At 36.2% G+C, this 20,514-nt stretch overlaps 1 protein-coding gene across 5 annotated transcripts in view; it reads right to left on the bottom strand.

Annotated features, from left to right (window-relative positions):
• Window positions 1-20,514, bottom strand: part of LMBRD2 (LMBR1 domain containing 2) — a 51,648-nt gene that overhangs the window by 23,060 nt on the left and 8,074 nt on the right. For all 5 annotated transcript variants that reach the window (XM_061393714.1, XM_061393713.1, XM_061393715.1 and 2 more), the window contains exons 2-7: window positions 11,568-11,797; window positions 11,221-11,318; window positions 9,919-10,014; window positions 7,049-7,216; window positions 5,939-6,149; window positions 2,033-2,107 (exon numbers count right to left, since the gene is read on the bottom strand). In XM_061393714.1, the coding sequence (XP_061249698.1) occupies window positions 2,033-2,107; window positions 5,939-6,149; window positions 7,049-7,216; window positions 9,919-10,014; window positions 11,221-11,318; window positions 11,568-11,741 (822 nt within the window). In that variant the 5' untranslated portion in view covers window positions 11,742-11,797. The remainder of the gene's footprint in view (window positions 1-2,032; window positions 2,108-5,938; window positions 6,150-7,048; window positions 7,217-9,918; window positions 10,015-11,220; window positions 11,319-11,567; window positions 11,798-20,514) is intronic.

The following is a 20,514-nucleotide window of genomic DNA, read 5'->3' as shown; positions in this document are numbered from 1 at the left end:
GTCACCTACCCTATTAATCATTTAATACACCTATGAACTTGGGCAAATTAGTTAACCTCCATAAATAGGTCTTAAAAGGTAGCAAATATAAGATAAATGATTAGAGAATTGATTCTCATGACTGTCATCTTAGTCAAAAGAAACACTAGCTAATGATTAGTATGACAGATTTAAAACATAGGAAAAGAACTGAATAGCCACATGCAAAAAATTAAAAAGAAAAAAAAGAAACTAGACCACAATTGCACACGATATATAAAACTCAACCTCAAATGGATTAAAAACTTGAACGTAAGACCTAAACTCATAAAAACCCCAGAATATAGGCAGGATGCTGATATCACTCTTAGCAAGTATCTTTCTAGATATGTCTCCTCAGGCAACGGAAGCAAAAGCAAAAATAAACAAATGTGATTACATCAAATTAAAAAGCTTTTATATAGCAAAGGAAACCATCAATAAAGTGAAAAGACAACCTACCAAATGAGAGAAGAATTTCAAATGATATATCCAATAAGAGATTAATATACAAAATATATAAAGAACTCATACAATTCAACAACGAATAATCTGATTGAAAAATGGGCAGAGGAGCTAAATAGATGATATTTCCCAAAGAAGACATACAGGTGGCCAACAAGTACTTGAAAAGATGTTCAACATCACTATTAAGAGAAATGCAAATCATCAAAACGGCTATTATCAAAATGATAAGAAATAACAAGTGTTGGTGAAGATGTGGAGAAAATGGAACCCTCACACACGATTGGTGAGAATGTAAACTGATGCAGGCCACTATGAAAGATAGTATGGTGAGTTCTCAAAAAATTAAGAACAGAACTACCATATGATCTAACTATCTCACCTCTGGGATTTTATCTAAAGAATAAGAAAATACTAATCCTAAAATATATCTGTACCCCTATAAACTGCAGCATTATTTACAATAGCCAATAAACAACCTAAGTGCCCATCAATGAATGAATGGATAAAGAAGATGTGGTATATGTGTACAGACACACACACACATGCACACACACAGTGGAATACTACTCAGCCATCAAAAGGGCAAAATCTTGCCATTTGCAACACAGATAGACCTGGAGGGTACTATGCTAAGTGAAATAAGTCAGATAAAGAAAAACTCTTTATGATTTAACTCATATGTGGAGTATAAAAAACTAATAAAACAAAATAAATGAATAAACCAAACTAAATAAAAACAAACACTCATACAGAGAAAAAAGTAGTAATAGGGACAGGGTAAAATGGGGAAAGGGGTTCCACTGTATGCGTAACTGCTGGAAAATAAGTTCTGGTGCTGAGGATGGTATAGGGTGTAAAGAAGTAGAACTATAACGTATACACAAAACTTAAAATGTCCTAAATCAGTGCTACTTGAATTAAAAAAAGACCTACATACAAGTCTTTAAAAATAAACATAGGAAAAGGAATAGTTCAGTGGTTCTATGGTTGCTGAGAAGATAACTGGGAAACTCATTTATGGAATAATCATTTTTGGAAGTACTGAATACCTCCAATTCAATACTAAGGCATCAAAATCTTAATCGTATAGTTTCTTTTTAAATACACATATTAAATATCTTATAATATCATTTATTTTATGAAATATGCTTATAAAATAACATGTACAAAGCTGCTTAAAAGTGATTATTGAGAACTTAGTTTATTTTCTTACGGGAGATATGCCTTTAGTGACTACATTTAATGACATTTTTACAACCTATAAAGGTCCATCTCCGTCACGGTGACACAGCAATAATTTTACATTATTTAACATAATCTCTATAGACACATTTCAATGGAACATACTGCCAATAAATAATGTTAAACATATAATAACAAATTTTATGTACAAATTACTATTAATTTACTGTTAACATAAAAATGGAAAAGGCTGGAAGACGTCAATCATACGCTGTTTGTATACTTTTCTGATGCTTTTATTATAATATTACATTATGTAGATTTATATTTCAAAAGAAAGTAAATGAGAATATTATTTAATTACCTTTTTAAGTATTGTGTCAACACATTTTCTCAGTGGGTGGTTATACTTGATGCTCTCATTTACTTTACGAACTTCCTATAAGAACAGTAAGAGAAATAAAAATATTTCCATTTCCGTTTCTATAGATTAGGTGTTTCAAATCAGGATGCTCTAGGTACTATATATATTCTCACAAGTTTAGTAACAACCTAAATTACTCAGCATATAATAAAGTTCCATTCCCTGAATAAAAGTTCTTAATAACAAAAATAAAAATATAAAATTATAGAACAAATTATCTACACCCTCACACTTTCTATAAATTTCTAAATTTACCGCCTTATCATTTGGTATACAAAGATGAATATGCATTAGAAAAACTCATGAACCATCTGTCAAACTTTGAGATTCTAAAAGAACAAGACTTTGTTCTTCCACCTTGCTCCTCAAGCTCAATTATCTCATTATCTAAAATGCAGCGAAGAAAACAGAAGAAGCGGAACAGACTAAAAATATCACAAAGCACCCGCTCCTTTCCAACAACAGAGTACTTTCAGCAGTCATAACTAACGATTCATTCCACATTTTTAAGATTAAGAGTACATTATATGTCAGCACTGTCCTAGGTGAAAGGTCACCACAATCCATACTGGAGGGTGGAGTGGGAAGACATGGTGTTGTAAGGCTTTCACTAAGATTACAGTGTGGTGATGAGATAATTAAATGAACAATTTAAAGAGTAAGAAAGGCACGAAGTCATTAGGGAAGGGAATCTTTAGAAGCACTAGTTCTCAAAGAATCGCAATATCCTGTAATACTACAGGAAATTTTTGAAAAGTTGGAACCACTTTTCTAGGAAGAAGAAACAGTATGTTCAAAGGCTGGGAGGCAAAAGTGAACCAACCAGGATATTAAAAAGAACATTGTGATTATAGGGCAGAGAATGGCCTTAAGGGATGTAAAACTGGAGGCAGAGAAACCATAGGGTGTATAGACAAAACTGTGAAAAAAAAAAATATATATGGAAAAAAATACTATCCTTAATATATGAAGCATTTGGGATGCTATAGAGGAAATGCCAATGGCCAATAAATAACTGAAAAAAATATTCAATCTCACTAAAAAAACTACAAGTTTTTAAGATGAGGACAGTTTTCCTGCAAAATTATAAAAAATTGCTATTCTGTAATGAGGTAAGACTGTAGGGGGAAAGGCCTCCTATATACAATAAAATGTCAAATAACCTATTTGGAAAATAACTTAGCAATACCCACCAAAATTTAAAATACGCAGACCCATGAATAATCTGTACCAACAGACATTGCTCCTATCAAAGAGCTTAGCTGAGTGAAGAAAACAGGTATGATTCAAACAGAAAGGTGTGAAAACTGCTCTATAATCTAACATGGAAAATTTTCTGATGAACTGATTATTTAAACTGAGATAAAAAGCTAAACTGAGGATAGGAGTCAGCCAATCAAAGGAAAGAGTAAGAATATTCCAGACAGAGGGACAGCATGTTCGAAAGTCTCCAAGCAGAAGAGAACAAGGAGTTTCAGGAAAGTGAAAGAAATCCAGTGACTAACAGGAGAGTAATGGCCTGAGTACTGCTTGAAGAGTAAGAGCAAAGTACTCCAGAAGGCCTTAGCAGCGGTTGATTTTGAGGTCAATGAACAGGCCTAAAAACAGAAGAAAGAACTGAATTTTAATATCAACTTTTGAGGGGAAAGCTATCAAATGATCTTTTAATTATTTTATTATCAAATATAAATCTTCAAATTTTTTTAAAAATTCAAATCTTCAAAAATCTTCAAATATATCAAGTATAAAAATTACCAAATATAAATTTCTTTTGAAAAATATAATAATATCCATCATACACCTAAGGAACGCTACAGTTCTTAACATTTTATAAATAAATGCTGAAAAGCCAACATAAAAATTTTCAACCACAATCAAAGAATCAGTATTCATTCTTTTGTTCACTTAAAAATGGCTGCTGAGTATCTAAGAATTTAGAGAACCAAGGGAGGTGTTATGGGCTGGAACTCTGTTCCCCCAAAAATCATATGTTGTCTCAACACCCAGTACTTTATAATGTAATCTTATCTGGGAATAGGATTTCACAGCTTTAACTGGTTAAATTAAGAAAAGGCTTACTGGAATGGAGTGGGCCCCTAATCTTACTGGTGTCCTTATAAACAGAGGAAATTTGGACACTGACAGGCACACAGGGAGAATATCATGTGAATACAAAGACAGATCTACAAGCTAAGGAACATCAAAGATTGTCAGTTAACTATCAGAAGACAGGAGATGTGGTACAAATTTCCCGATAGCCCTCTAAAGGAACCAACCATGCTGACACCTTGATCTTGGACTTCAGCCCCTAGAGCTCTGAGACAAAAAATTTCTGTTGTTTAAACCACCTAGTTTATGTACTTTGTTATGGCAGCCCCAGGAAACTACCAGAGAAGGCTTCCCTGAAGAATTCTCACTTGTATTGAGAACTGAAAATGAAGTAGGAATTAGCGAAAGAGAATGGAGAAAAGAGGGTTCCAAGAATCTGGGAACACCACACTCAAAAACAGAACAAAGAAAGCAATGAACATAATGTTTAAGAGTAGGGGTCGGCAAACCAGATCCACTCCAGCCCACCATCTGTTCTTATCTGAACACATCCACTGCTCATTCATATTGGGTATGGCTGCTTTCATGCTAAAGCAGCCAGCCAGTGAAGCAGTTGCAACAGAGAGCATATGGCACAAAAAGCCTAAAATAGTTACTATCTGGCCCTTTACAGAAAAGGGCCTGATCCTTTTCTAAAAGCATGAACTAGAGTCAGACTGCCTGGCTACGTCACTCGGTAACGTGTTGAACATGGGAAACTTACCCTCTCTGTGTCTCACTGTCCTTTATAGAAACAAGGACAAAAAACTTCCCTTATAAGGCTGTTTTGAGAATTGAGTGTATTAATATATATAAAGTGCTTGGAAAAGCATAGGGAAATATGTCTATAAGTCTATACATTTGTTTGCCTATATATTTGCTATTATCATCACCATTAATAAGTTTGAGGAACCAAAATTGACCAGTGTTAGGAAGACTTTAGGGGCTTGACATAAGGCTGAAACTAAACATGGGTCAAATCATTTTTTGATTGGCCACATTACAATATCTTGGAGACTACTCTAAAATGAATGAAAGCCTTTAGCATAAAGTTTTAAGCTGAAGAATAACATTATTGGAATAGCATATTTTCATAGAAGAGCAAAATTTGAGGACTACATTCTTTTTTAAAATCAACTAAATTATTAAACAGCAAAATTTTGCACTTTGTCGTATTTTGCATGTATATTATTGAAATTTATACTTTCAATAACTTTATGAGATTTGTTCAAATTATATGCATATTACAAGTAAGCAAAACGAAGTGCCTTATTAAGATTATAGACAGGAAACAAAACTGAGGCATACAAATTCCCATGAATATTGTTCTCTAAAGAGGTTTCCATACTTGGTGGGATTATTTTGGGTCAAACATTCAGGAAGAAGCTCAACCTTTAATTGCAATTTTCATTTCCACTGTCATGGTAACTATGTAACTTATCATCTAACTTTGACCACTTTTTGAGTCTCAACTTTTAACTATTAAAAGTTACCCCAGGACAAGCATAAGCCTGCACTGTTAAATACATTCACCCTACATCTTTGTCAATTAGATGGAGATGATATCTTACGAAGTTGAACTGCCAATGAGTCATCTGAATGGGTGAGAAATTCTTTAGAATTACACATCACCAGTTTTTCAATCTAAAGTCCACCAGTATCCTGTTAACACCACCACCACCAACAAAACCAACAGTGTATACAAAAAGTGATACATAAAACTTGATGACTGTTGACTCCAGGATTTAACTTGCTTACCTCCATGACATCTTCTAAAGTCTCTTCTGCATCTGCTTTCTCTGTCATCAATTTGGCTGCCTTAAAATAAGTTTTCATGAGTAGATAACCTCTTTTTGCACCATTCCAGTATGAGCGAGGAATTTCTACCAAGCCATACCCCAACAACAACACAAGAAGAAACAGACCCCATGTATTTGCAGCTGCTATCCCAATTGTCTGAAGCTGGTTCCTTAGAAAGAGAAAACATAAGCAGATAGCTGTGATAAATTTTTCTAACAAAAACGTAAAATGAAACTAGTGTTAAAGGGTTTTTCAGAAAACAACTGCCCTACGATACAGATCCAATTTTATATGAAAGGTTTCAACCTTCAAATCTCAGCTCCTCTTTTAGTAACAGTAGATGATCTGTGTTGTAATGAAAAGTTAGAGTGTGGCTGCAGAAACAGACACAGCAAACACTGCTTCTATTAGAGTTAAAATTAGAATCTTAGGAAAATTCATGGCAAAAATATCCTGAAGAAAATACATTTTTCATTAGGCACTTTCTTATTTAATATTAACCAAGAGAAGACTGAACAGAAGTTTAAGCCTGAAAGAATTTGGTTTTGAAGCAGACACACACAAACCTCAAGAATCCAACAGTAAGGATAATCACTACTACTCTATTCCTAAACTTTTCAGATATGACTCTTCACATATATCATAACACATCACAAGTATAACACAGATTTCAACTTTATTTGAATGACAAATCTAAAGTTAAAGAGAAATATGCCCTCATAATATAATCAGAACAAAAGAAAATATTCATAACTTACAATGAAAAATAAATCTAGGTATTTAGTCATACACAAAATTTTAAAGTCTAGGAAAAAATCATGAGAGTTAACACTTTAACATAGCCTTTTGATAAAACATCAGTTTCTTGTCTAATATGTATATTCAAAGATGTTATTCCATATTTTCCTTCTCAGTAATATGGATTATTATGATATTCTTTTGGGGGAACCCATAAAACATGTCATGGTAGGTTTCCCAATGAAATGTTTACTTGCATATGAAATAAAATTTAATTTAAAAAAATGCAAATGTACACAGAAACAATGTTAAGAACATGGTTTATCTTACCATTCTAGGTGCAAGTGTGGGTTGACAGCTACATAAATTAAAAATGCTCCAAAAATCAGCAAATAGGTGCCATAATAGATTGCATTCTCAATTAGTGCAGTTTTGATCTTCCCAGTGATGGAAAACCCTCCTGATCTTGCATATGACTGCATGAAAGGTAACAGAATCCTGGACGATTAGAAAAAATATGATTAAAAAAACTTGACATGTCTGTATAATTTCAAAATACTGGAAACATCTAAATATCAATTTTAATGTGTGGTTCTTCTCATGAATCAATATGATTTTGAGTAATAACACTGAACCAAACTATAATAGAGGGCTGAATATTTTCTAACATTAAATTCTGAGGAGAGAAAAGCATATCCCTGGGAGCAAAAACAATGATCAACAGAGAGTACAACAGTACTCTCTGACTTATAAGGAATCTGAAAAAGGCTTTTAAAGCTTTTTTGAATTATTTAGATTACATCCAAAGAACAGTGAGGAATAATTTTCTTTAACTGAAGGGAGACATGACCAAACTTTTGTTTTCTATGGACTGATAAGGGTTCAACATGGAGAATGGGCTTAAATGGAACAAAACTAACTATTTAGAATGGGTAAGGTGGTGTGGTAAGAAGCAGGAGAGAAGGGTGGCTGTCAGTATACTGATTTTGAAGTATAGGTAGGTTTAGTCCTTCAGTCGTTTGACTCTGGGAATGCCATGGACTGTAGCCCGCCAGGCTCCTCTGTCCATGGGCTTTCCCAGGCAAAGATATTGGAGTGGGTTGCCATTTCCTTCTTCAGAGGATCTTCCCGACCCAGGGATTGAATCCGGGTCTCCTGCATCACAGGTAGACTATTTACCAACTGACTGAGCCACCAGGGAAGCCCAAAGGTCAGGGGAAAGTGTCCTGGATACATCCTAAAGGAGCTGCACAGGAAGTAGTTGGCCATCCAGCTTCAGAATTCAGGAGGAAGTACAGAAATACAGATAGATTTGGAGTCATCACCATATCAATGTACTGAAATAACATCTGGAAGGGTGTATATACATAGAATGAATGAGAAGGAAAGATCTGAGACTGACGCCTCAAAAATATCAACTTTTAAATGAAAGACAGACAAACAGAAGGAAAGGCCAACAAAGGAGACTGAGGGAACAGTCAAGAATTATGGAAGACAACAAAGAAGTACATGGAGAAGAAAGTGTTTGAAAGTAGAGAGAGGAAACAGTAAAATCAAAGGCGCCAAGAGGTCAATAAATTAAGAGCCTGTATGTGTAAGTGGAGAAGGGAGAACAGAAAACAGGGTTCAATGGGTTGTGGAAAGAATAAGCAGTGAGCAAATGGAGACACAAAATGCAGACAATTCTAGAAGTTTGGCTATGTAGGATAAACTATGGTATATTCAAAAAGTAGAACCCTTTACAGAAATAAAAAAAAAAAAAATAAGAATACTGAGACATACAATACAGAAGAATCTTCCAAATTATATGAGCAAAAAGAGAAGCAAAAAGGTACATACTGTATAAGTCCATATTTATAAAGCTGAAAAAGCAGGCAAAACTAATCTATGGTAACAGAAGTCAGAATCATGTGTTACCTTTGGGGAGCGTAATGACTGGGAGAGAGGTATGTGGGAAGCTTCTGGGGATATTATTAATGTTCTATATCACAATCTGAGTGCTCATTATATGGGTGTATTCACTTTGAAGAAAAGTCAAACTAAATACAGTCTGTGGGATTTTCTGTACTAATTTATACTTTTTTAAAAAGTCTCTCTAAAAAAACACAGCAGTGATGAGTAGATCATCAAGGGGAAGACAGAAAGTTGGAAAGGGTTCTGACCTGAGTTTTCTAACAAGAGCTGAAGGAGATAGGTCCATTATTTCAGGAAGAGGGATTAACTTTAAGAATGACTCTTACATTCTTGGAGGGAAGGAAAGAAAGGATAGGTAGATAGGTTTGTTGGTGAAAAGCTGAAAAGAGCTGCCATCTGATGATTCCTTTTTCACTGGATGGCAGAAAGTAAAGTCATCTGCAAGGAGAGAAGGTGGCTGTTTCTAGGATGTAAGAGACAGAGTCACAATCACTGCTGAGGTTTGCAGGAACTGGAAAGATTTGTTGTGGAGAATGAAGAGCAAACAGATGAGAAACTCAAAGGGTCCAAAGTTTGGCAATGTTGAAGAACTAGCCGAGTTCAATGTGCATGCTACAGGCATGCTATACTCGCTGTGTGATTTTTCTCTTGCCATGTTCTCCACCTCCAGTTTACTTGTATTATATCTATTATAAAATGCTCAATAGGCAGTGGAAAAAGTATGAATGAGTCTGGAGCGCAGCAGAAAGACAAAGCTATATTGGGTAGGAAAAAAAAAAGATTTAGAATGCATCACAGGTTAATGAAACCATGGCTATAATTTACAGTTTTTCAGGGAGAGTCAGATAACAAGATGACCAAAGATGGGACCCTTGGGAATACCAACATTTAGAAAATGGGCCACAGAAATGGAGCACATAAAGGAAATTCAGAAGTTTGCACTAAGCACACAGAAAACCAGGGGTTAATGATGACCTTAGCAAGAGACCAGTTTCACATAATAATGGGACTTGAAGAAAACTGAATTGAAGAAGGTCCAGAAAGAAGGCAGTACAAAAAGGAAATGGTGACAAGGAGAATTTGTTGTCTCTGCTTTCTATTTCTTGTTATTTATTTCTTTTCATTCCTTTTAAGATAAGACAGACCTGAATGAGGAGAGAAAGCATATAGATATAAGGGAAAATATGACATAAATAAGTTTTAAAACATGAAAGTTCACTGAAAAAATAATCACTTTTTAAAATTTAGCCAAAATATCGAAAATTTTATCCTTCACCACCACTTACCATGTTAAAAATTGTGAAGTCCAATATACTACCCTCCAGAAAATTGGCATGATTCCATCAGGAATGTAACTCCATGGCTTGAAACACGGATGTTGGCTAATAACAATTTAAAGCCAATTAATCAAATGCTACTTAAATGAATTGCACAATTAATTTGTGTTGGCAAAGTTTACTTACATTCAACTTTAAATTATGGATTCTAATTTGTAAAATTTTATAGAAAATTAAAATTCAATACTGTCAAAATACACACAAAGAGAACAAAACTGTTTTAAGGAGGAATGCGTTTCAATTTTCAATTTTTTTAAGTCTTTGAATAAAAAGAGGACATAATGTATTAATAGACTAATCAAGTGACAGCTTTAAAAGTAAATGCATTATGAAATCAAACTCTTGAGATGATTACCTTTAAAATATACACTCACTTCATTGGGTTGGTTACAGTGACAAGAAAAACAAGTTATTAGGTGATTAAGTCCTAGAAACTGGAACCCTAACTTATCAGTCACTATAGCATATGTCCTATGCAGACAGATGCCAGCATCTATACATAATTCTGTTTGAATTTTCTGAAAACATGTGTATCTGACTATAGATTCTTTCACAATAGTCAGCATTCCTAAATTGTAAAGCTATTCTTTAGTCCAAGGGCTTCTAACAATCCACAGTGGTGTTTCAAAAGGGAATAACTACTACATTTAAAATTCACCCTTATGTAACTTTGATTTAAAAATAAACAAAAGCTGCATAAAAAAGTATATAATACTACTTAAAGCACTGGTAACAGCTACAGCCAATACTTATTAGTTTTTTACTGGGAAGTTTGATATGAATTTAATATAACCTTTTGATAATTTGAACTTTATTCTCAGTCTAAAACCATAATGTTTTTAAAGGATGCACATATATCAAAGGAATATCCTATGTACAGAATAACCTCCTCTTCCTTCATTACAACCTTGCAGATTAGGAAAACAAGAAAATGCACACCCCATTTTTTTTACTGGAGAGGAAAAACAGCTTTTGGAAATCTATTCTTAGTAAGGCACTAAAAAAATCAGGTCTTCTCCAAGTTTCTATTAGCATCTACTGAGAGGTCTTGAATGCCAATAAATATTTAAAATGTACTCAAGATTAAAATTTAAATAGGATACAGGTAATGAAAAGTCTATTAGCAAAGGATGAAGGGAGGTGAGTAGAGAATGAGGATAAACTTATAAATATAAAATCCAGATGCTAAAACTGACAATTTTTAAACAAATTGCCCCCTACAACATTTTTTTTAAAAAAGGAAGAAAGTACCTTGGGACTGGGGTAGCAGTTGCATACAATCCTGTCATGTTGCTACCCTCAGGAGGGCTTGAGTTTGCAGCAGCATGTTTGCACCGGTTGTATATTGTCTAAAGCAATAAAGGCACGGTTTAAAAATGAAAACCAAAAAGTTACCAAGTACTTAAGGGATATTGGGATGTATCAAGCTCTTTACCCAAAATTACCTTCCTGGCTATGCTTTTTAGTGATCAAATTCATATAATAACACTTGATTAAAATTAACTTTTATATAACTGAGCTGTCTTAAAAACATATCTCAAACATACTGTCTGATTACAACTGCCTTTTAAATTGTGAAAATTAGTTTCACCTCTTACCGTACTAACATCCAGAGGGAGTATAAAGACAATCAGAAAGCAGAGATACCAAGCTAGCAGTGTTCCAACAATGACAAGTCTATGCTGCTTCTTAAAGTCTCCATAACGATGAAGTAGGAATAATGCCAGGAAAAAGACAAAAACAATCTCGAGTCCCAGAGCTGCACCACTCATTATTCAATGTTTCCTCTGATTCACCAAAGTAATTCACATATAGGCCTGGATCATTTCTATAAGCCAAGAAGAAAAAAAATAAGGCAGTGTTAACATATGAAATGACCACTTGGAAATTTCCCAATTATTTTTTATTCATGTACTAATAAATTCTTTAGAAAACTGTCAGGCTTTACACCTGACTCTGAGTAAAATAAAAGGATAAACCCTATTCTCAAGTACTTCTGTGTTTTAAAGCATATGTTGAAAATTTTGCATAAATTATATTTTTAGGAAAAAAATTATTTTAGCAAAAATCACACTAGTTCCAAAAATATTACAAAGTAAGAATACTAGATATGAACAGTTTAAATACAGTGTCACTTGGAGTTGTTCCTTAATATTATAAATCCTAACAATATTTTATATAAATACACTATTTACTGATCCTATGAAATTAGATATTTTGTAAAATAAAGGTTTCTAAGTCATCCATAATCATTACTTCAGATTTTCTAGAAGAGAGGGAGGGAGAAACAGAAAGAGAGAGACCATTTGAAAGTAACATTTCCTTTGTTTGAAGCAGTATTTTTCTTTCATATGAATCTTGTCTAAATTTCAGGACTTGAAATTCTTTCATCTCCTGTGCCACAAAATATACTTATCTTTTCCATCTATCTATATAAATCTTATTGTCTTTAAAGTTACTTCACCTATTTTATAGGCAGAAAAATTTATCAATGATTAGTGAATAAAGTTATATATTTAAAAATATTTTAATTTTAAATGTTGATGGTACAGACATCATAAAATTGTTTATCTGATATTTCTCTAGTCTTATAAAATACTTTACTTTTACTAACTGAAGACAATATATGTGCTTTCCACCTCTATAAAATCAATGTCAGGCATTTCTGGTTGTCTATGGACTAACTACAATGTCCCAAGGAAAAATCAACATCTTAACATAGAGAATCAGTACCATGATGCAATCCACCTAAATAAAATAAGGTAGAATCAATAAAATATGTCAAATTAACAAACATTCCCAATCAAAGTTAGTTATTAAAAGAATAAAGAAAGTCTGAGTACTTTATAGGCTAAATTTAAATTTATATAAGAAATACCCTTATATGGAATATCACAAATGAAAATCATATTTAATAAACTATTTATTTATTATTTCTTTATATTACTGAAGTAGTTTCCTTCCATCCCTCTGTGGATTTCAACCAATATTTTCATTCTTAAGTATCTAAAATAGAAACCGATTTGTCATTCTCTATTTCCATTACCTCTATATTTTACTTAAAAGCAGTTATCTACCTGATACAATGTATGTTCTTTATTGTTTCCCTGTAACAACCCCCACCACACACACATCAACACACACTCTCTCTCTCTCCATGAGAGCAGAGGGCAGGCATGCTCAGTTGTGTCTTGACTCTTTGCAACCCCACGAACTGTAGCCCACCAGCCTCCTCTGTCCATGGATTTTTCCAGGCAAGAATACTGGAGTGGGTAGCCATTTCCTACTCCAGGGGATCTTCCTGACCTAGGAATCGAACCCAAGTCTCTTGCATCTCTTGTATTGGCAGGCAGATTCTTTACCACTGCGTCACCTGGGAAGCCCCATGAGAGCAGAGGCTTCACTGTTTTATTCAGTACTGTACTCCATGTCTATATTATAGTCTCTGGCATATAGTTGCTATTCAAAAAATATGTCTAGTGAATAAGTAAATGAATAAAAAACATTACTGTATACTATGGTACCTACACTATTTTTTTTATTACTGATAACTTCAAAAGTAACATAACACCCACTATTGTCTCCAAAATTGATTTTACATATATTTATTACAACTCAAGGGCTTCCCTGAGGGCTTCCCTCAAGGGCTCAGTGGTAAAGAATCTTCCTGCCAATGCAGCAGTAAAGAGTAAAGTGAAAGTCACTCAGTCATGTCTGACTCTTTGAGACCCCATGGACTATAAGTCTATGGAATTCTCCAGGCCAGAATACTGGAGTGGGTAGCCTTTCCCTTCTCCAGGGGATCTTCCACGTGGGTTCAACCCCTAGATTGGGAAGATCCCCTGGAGAAGGAAATGGCAACCCGGTCTAGTCTTCTTGCCTGTGAATTCCCAAGGACAGAGGAGACTGGTAAGCTACAGTCCATGGGGGTCACAAAGGACTCAAACATAACTTAGCAACTATACAACAATATTACAACTCAAAAGGCTTAAAATTCTGCTCATTACTAACTACTACTCAAAATTTCAAATTTCAATATCAAAGGAAAATCTTGTATCATTACGGTATTCCAAATCTTATTTTTAAGCCAGGAATAGGTTAAGTGACAGCCAGATGTAGAATATGCTTAGGAAAACCATTACCATCTTTAAGATACAGCTCTTTTAAGAAAAATATTATTCAGTGTGAATTTACTAAATATAATTACCATATGAAAATCCTTTTACGGTTTGACTTAGATATTTATTTTGCCTGAAATTGTTCAACACAAGGAGTATGACAACCGTAGAAAAAAAGAATGAATATCAGAGATAAGCAAGGAGATGCTAAAGCATAGCAGAATGAAATGATGGAATGTTACTGAAGTATAAGAAATGATATTTAAGATTATTTAATAACATTAGAAAACTACCATAACATTAAGAGAAAAACTAGATTCATGTATTTTTACATAATATGCATAAAAATAAGAATGAATGAACAATAATGAAATACATGGAGACCTTAATAATAATTAGGTAGTAAGACAATAGTTTAAGCAAACACAATCAGTTACAAACTTTCTGATAGTTACTAATTATTCTTTTATAATGGCTGTCAGTTTTTCAGCTTGATACATACTACTTTTAATGTTACAGATGAATAAGCAGAATTATGGATCCTTTATTCTAGTAATAAAGAAATGATTTGGTTACATTTCTTCCCATACTCAGTGTATGTGTCTCCTATTGCTGTTGCCCGTCTGAATGCAGAGTTCCAAAGAATAGCAACAAGAGATAAGAAAGCCTTCTTCAGTGATTCTGCAAAGAAACAGACGAAAACAATAGAATGGGAAACACTAGAGATCTCTTCAAGAAAATCAGAGATGCCAAGGGAACATTTCATACAAAGATGGGCTCGATAAAGGACAGAAATGGTATGGACCTAACAGAAGCAGAAGATATTAACAAGAGGTGGCAAGAATACACAGAACTGTATAAAACAGATCTTCACGACCCAGATGATCATCATGGTGTGATCACGCACCTAGAGCCAGACATCCTGGAATGTGAAGTCAAGTGGGCCTTAGAAAGCATCAGTACGAACAAAGCTAGTGGAGGTGATGGAACTCCAGTTGAGCTACTTCAAATCCTAAAACTGATGCTGTGAAAGTGCTGCACTCAATATGCCAGTAAATTTGGAAAACTCGGCAGTGGCCACAGGACTGGAAAAGGTCAGTTTTCATCCCAATCCCTAAGAAATGCAATGCCAAAGAATGCTCAGACTACCGCACAACTGCACTCATCTCACACGCTAGTAAAGTAATGCTCAAAATTCTCCAAGCTAGGCTTCAGCAATACGTGAACCGTGAACTTCCTGATGTTCAAGCTGGTTTTAGAAAAGGCAGAGGAACCAGAGATCAAATTGCCAGCATCCGCTGGATCATTGAAAAAGCAAGAGGGTTTCAGAAAAACATCTACTTCTGCTTTATTGACTATGCCAAAGCCTTTGCCTGTGTGGATCACAATAAACTGTGGAAAATTCTGAAAGAGATGGGAATACCAGACCACCTGACCTGCCTCTTGAGAAATCTGTATGCGGGTCAGGAAGCAACAGTTAGAACTGGACATGGAACAATGGACTGGTTCCAAATAGGAAAAGGAGTACGCCAAGACTGTATATTGTCACCCTGCTTATTTAACTTATATGCAGAGTACATCATGAGAAAGGCTGGGCTAGAGGAAGCACAAGCTGGAATCAAGATTTCCAGGAGAAATATCAATAACTTCAGATATGCAGATGACACCACCCTTATGGCAGAAAGCAAAGAACTAAAGAGCCTCTCGATGAAAGTGAAAGTGGAGAGTGAAAAAGTTGGCTTAAAGCTTAACATTAAAAAAACTAAGATCATGGCATTCAGCTCCATCACTTCATGGGAAATAGATGGGTAAACAGTGGAAACAGTGGCTGACTTTATCTGGGCGGGGGGCGGGGAACTCCAAAATCACTGCAGATGGTGACTATAGCCATGAAATTAAAAGACACTTGCTCCTTGGAAGAAAAGCTATGACCAACCTAGACAGCCTATTAGAAAGCAAAGACATTACTTTGCCAACAAAGGTCCATCTAGTCAAGGCTATGGTTTTTCCAGTAGTCATGTATGGATGTGTGAGTTGGACTATAAAGAAAGCAGAGTGCCGAAGAACTGATGCTTTTGAACTGCGGTGTTGGAGAAGACTCTTGAGAGTCCCTTGGACTGCAAGAAGATCCAACCAGTCCATCCTAAAGGAGATCAGTCCTGGGTGTTCATTGAAAAGACTGATGTTGAAGCTGAAACTCCAATACTTTGGCCACCTGATGGGAAGAGCTTACTCCTTTGAAAAGACCCTGATGTTGGGAAAGATTGAAGGCAGGAGGAGAAGGGAACAATAGAGGATGAGATGGTTGGATGGCATCACTGACTCAATGGACATGAATTTGGGTAAACTCCGGGAGCTGGTGATGGACAGGGAGGCCTGGTGCAGTCCATGGGGTAGCAAAGAGTTGGACACAGCTGAGTGACTGAACTGAACTGATTGCTGTTGTAAAGAATTACTAGAAACTCAGTGTGGGTGTTAAAACAACACCCACACATCAGTTTCAGTGGGTCAGATATCTAGGCAGAGTTTGGTTGAACTGAATTCTCAAGATTGAAATTGAAGTGTCAGCAGATGTTCCTTTCTGGAGACTCTAGGGACAAATGAATTTCTAAGATCACTTCAGTTCAGTTCAGTCACTCAGTCGTGTCCTACTCTTTGCGACCCCATGAATCACAGCACGCCAGGCCTCCCTGTCCATCACCAACTCCCGGAGTTCACTCAGACTCACGTCCATCGAGTCAGTGATGCCATCCAGACATCTCATCCTCTGTCATCCCCTTCTCCTCCTGCCCCCAATCCCTCCCAGCATCAGAGTCTTTTCCAATGAGTCAACTCTTCGCATGAGGTGGCCAAAGTACTGGAGTTTCAGCTTTAGCATCATTCCTTCCAAAGGAATCCCAGGGCTGATCTCCTTCAGAATGGACTGGTTGGATCTCCTTGCAGTCCAAGGGACTCTCAAGAGTCTTCTCCAACACCACAGTTCAAAAGCATCAATTCCTTGGCGCTCAGCTTTCTTCACAGTCCAACTCTCACATCCATACATGACCACTGGAAAAACCACAGCCTTCACTAGATGGACCTTTTTTGGCAAAGTAATGTCTCTGCTTTTCAATATGCTATCTAGGTTGGTCATAACTTTCCTTCCAAGGTGTAAGCATCTTTCAATTTCATGGCTGCAGTCACCATCTGCAGTGATTTTGGAGCCCAAAAAAATAGTCTGACACGGTTTCCACTGTTTCCCCATCTATTTCCCATGAAGTGATGGGACCAGATGCCATGATCTTCGTTTTCTGAATGTTGAGCTTTAAGCCAACTTTTTCACTCTCCTCTTTCACCTTCATCAAGAGGCTTTTTACTTTCTCTTCACTTTCTGCCATAGGGTGGTGTCATCTGCATATCTGAGGTTATTGATATTTCTCCTGGCAATCTTGATTCCAGCCTGTGCTTCTTCCAGCCCAGCATTACTCATGATGCACTCTGCATATAAGTTAAATAAGCAGGGTGACAATATACAGTCTTGGCGTACTCCTTTTCCTATTTGGAACCAGTATGTTGTTCCATGTCCAGCTCTAACTGTTGATTCCTGACCCGCATACAGATTTCTCAAGAGGCAGGTCAGGTGGTCTGGTATTCCCATCTCTTTCAGAATTTTCCACAGTTTATTGTGATCCACACAGTCAAAGGCTTTGGCATAGTCAATAAAAAAGAAGTAGATGTTTTTCTGGAACCCTCTTGCTTTTTCGATGATCCAGCGGATGCTGGCAATTTGATCTCTGGTTCCTCTGCCTTTTCTAAAACCAGCTTGAACATCAGGAAGTTCACGGTTCACATATTGCTGAAGCCTGGCTTGGAGAATTTTGAGCATTACTTTACTAGTGTGGGAGATGAGTGCAATTGTGCGGTAGTTTGAGCATTCTTTGGCATTGCCTTTTTTGGGATTGGAATAAATACTGACCTTTTCCAGTCCTGTGGCCACTGCTGAGTTTTCCAAATTTGCTGGCATATTGAGTGCAGCACTTTCACAGCATCATCAGGATTTGAAATAGCTCAACTGGAATTCCATCACCTCTACTAGCTTTGTTCATACTGATGCTTTCTAAGGCCCACTTGACCTCACATTCCAGGATGTCTGGCCCTAGGTCAATGATCACACCATTGTTAATATCTGGGTCCTAAAGATATTTTTTGTACAGTTCTTCCACTTAGGTTGTTGGTAAAGACGGTTGGTTGGCATCACCGACTCAATGGATATGAGTCTGAGTAAACTCCAGGAGTTGGTGATAGACAGGGAGGCCTGGTGTGCTGCAGTCCATGGGGTCGCAAAGAGTCGGACATGATTGAGCAACTGAACTGAAAATTCAGTTTTTATGGTTATGGGACTGAGATCCTTATTTCCTTGGTGGCATTTGCCCTTAATTCTAGAGGCTTTTTCCCAGTCTTTGCATGCGGCCCTATATACCTCAGAGCCAGTAATGGCTTGTCAAATCCTTCTCAGGCTTGAAAACACTGACTTTCTCTTCTGCCCTTAGCTGGGAGAAAGGTTTGCATTTAAGGGTTCATCTGACCTCACTGGGCCCACCTGAATAATCTATTAATAGTCGTATTTACTGGTTCCAGGAATTAAGGCATAGATACCCTTGGTGGCTCTATTATTCTGTTTACCACACCATCTATTTCTCTTCAAACTGAATACTTGTTGGCTTGTTTTGACACAATGTTATGCCTAGGGGGGGGTCCCATGAAACTAGAAATGAAACTTGCGGGTTACCCTAATATGAGATGAGAAAATAATAGTTTAAAAGTACATACTTTGACCTTGTAACTAACTTCAAGCGAGGAACTGTTTTTTTTTGTTGTTTTTTTTTACAGTGCAGAATGATAGTACTTTCCAAGGTTCCTTATGAATTCCTATAGCCTGCTTTGGTTGTTTTAAATGAATAATTTTCTATTCAAAGATGGAGGCACTTTATTCTCCATCTTATTTAGTTACCTGTATATTAAATTCATAAAATAATTGTCAATTAAAATCTAATAAAAATAAAGATTGAACAATTCAAGTCTGGCATATTAAAAAAACTCATTGCCAGGGAGGACAGAAATTTGGCAGTATGTAACCTACAAGACCTTTTAGAACTAATACCCAAAAAAGATGTCCTTTTCATTATAGGGGACTGGAATGCAAAAGTAGGAAGTCAACAAACACCTGGAGTAACAGGCAAATTTGGCCTTGGAATACGGAATGAAGCAGCAAAGACTAATAGAGTTTTGCCAAGAAAATGCACTGGTCATAGCAAACACCCTCTTCCAACAACACAAGAGAAGACTCTATACATGGACATCACCAGATGGTCAACACCGAAATCAGATTGATTATATTCTTTGCAGCCAAAGATGGAGAAGCTCTATACAGTCGGCAAAAACAAGACCAGGAGCTGACTGTGGCTCAGACCATGAACTCCTTATTGCCAAATTCAGACTGAAATTGAAGAAAGCAGGGAAAACCACTAGACCATTCAGGTATGACAGAAATCAAATCCCTTTTGATTATACAGTGGAAGTGAGAAATAGATTTAAGGGCCTAGATCTGATAGATAGAGTGCCTGATGAACTATGGAATGAGGTTCGTGACATTGTACAGGAGACAGGGATCAAGACCATTCCCATAGAAAAGAAATGCAAAAAAGCAAAATGGCTATCTGGGGAGGCCTTACAAACAGCTGTGAAAAGAAGAGAAGCGAAAAGCAAGGGAGAAAAGGAAAGATATAAACATCTGAATGCAGAGTTCCAAAGAATAGCAAGAAGAGATAAGAAAGCCTTCTTCAGCAATCAATGCAAAGAAATAGGGGAAAACAACAGAATGGGAAAGACTAGGGATCTCTTCAAGAAAATCAGAGATACCAAAGGAACATTTCGTACAAAGATGAGCTTGATAAAGGACAGAAATGGTATGGACCTAACAGAAGCAGAAGATATTAAGAAGAGATGGCAAGAATACACAGAAGAATCACGACTCAGATAATCATCATGGTGTGATCACTAACCTAGAGCCAGACATCCTGGAATGTGAGGTCAAGTGGGCCTTAGAAAGCATCACTACGAACAAAGCTAGTGGAGGTGATGGAATTCCAGTTGAGCTATTCCAAATCCTGAAAGATGATGCTGTGAAAGTGCTGCACTCAATATGCCAGCAAATTTGGAAAACTCAGCAATGGCCACAGAATTGGAAAAAGTCAGTTTTCATTCCAATCCCAAAAAAGGCAATGCCAAAGAATGCTCAAACTACCACACAATTGCACTCATCTCCCACACTAGTAAAGTAATGCTCAAAATTCTCCAAGCCAGGCTTCAGCAATATGTGAACCGTGAACTTCCTGATGTTCAAGCTGGTTTTAGAAAAGGCAGAGGAACCAGAGATCAAATTGCCAGC

Source organism: Bos javanicus, chromosome 20 (assembly GCF_032452875.1).
Source record: "Bos javanicus breed banteng chromosome 20, ARS-OSU_banteng_1.0, whole genome shotgun sequence".
Taxonomy (NCBI): Eukaryota; Metazoa; Chordata; class Mammalia; order Artiodactyla; family Bovidae; genus Bos; species Bos javanicus.
The sequence above is the reverse complement of the archived record's forward strand: the minus strand, read 5'-3'. Positions and strand labels throughout refer to the sequence as shown.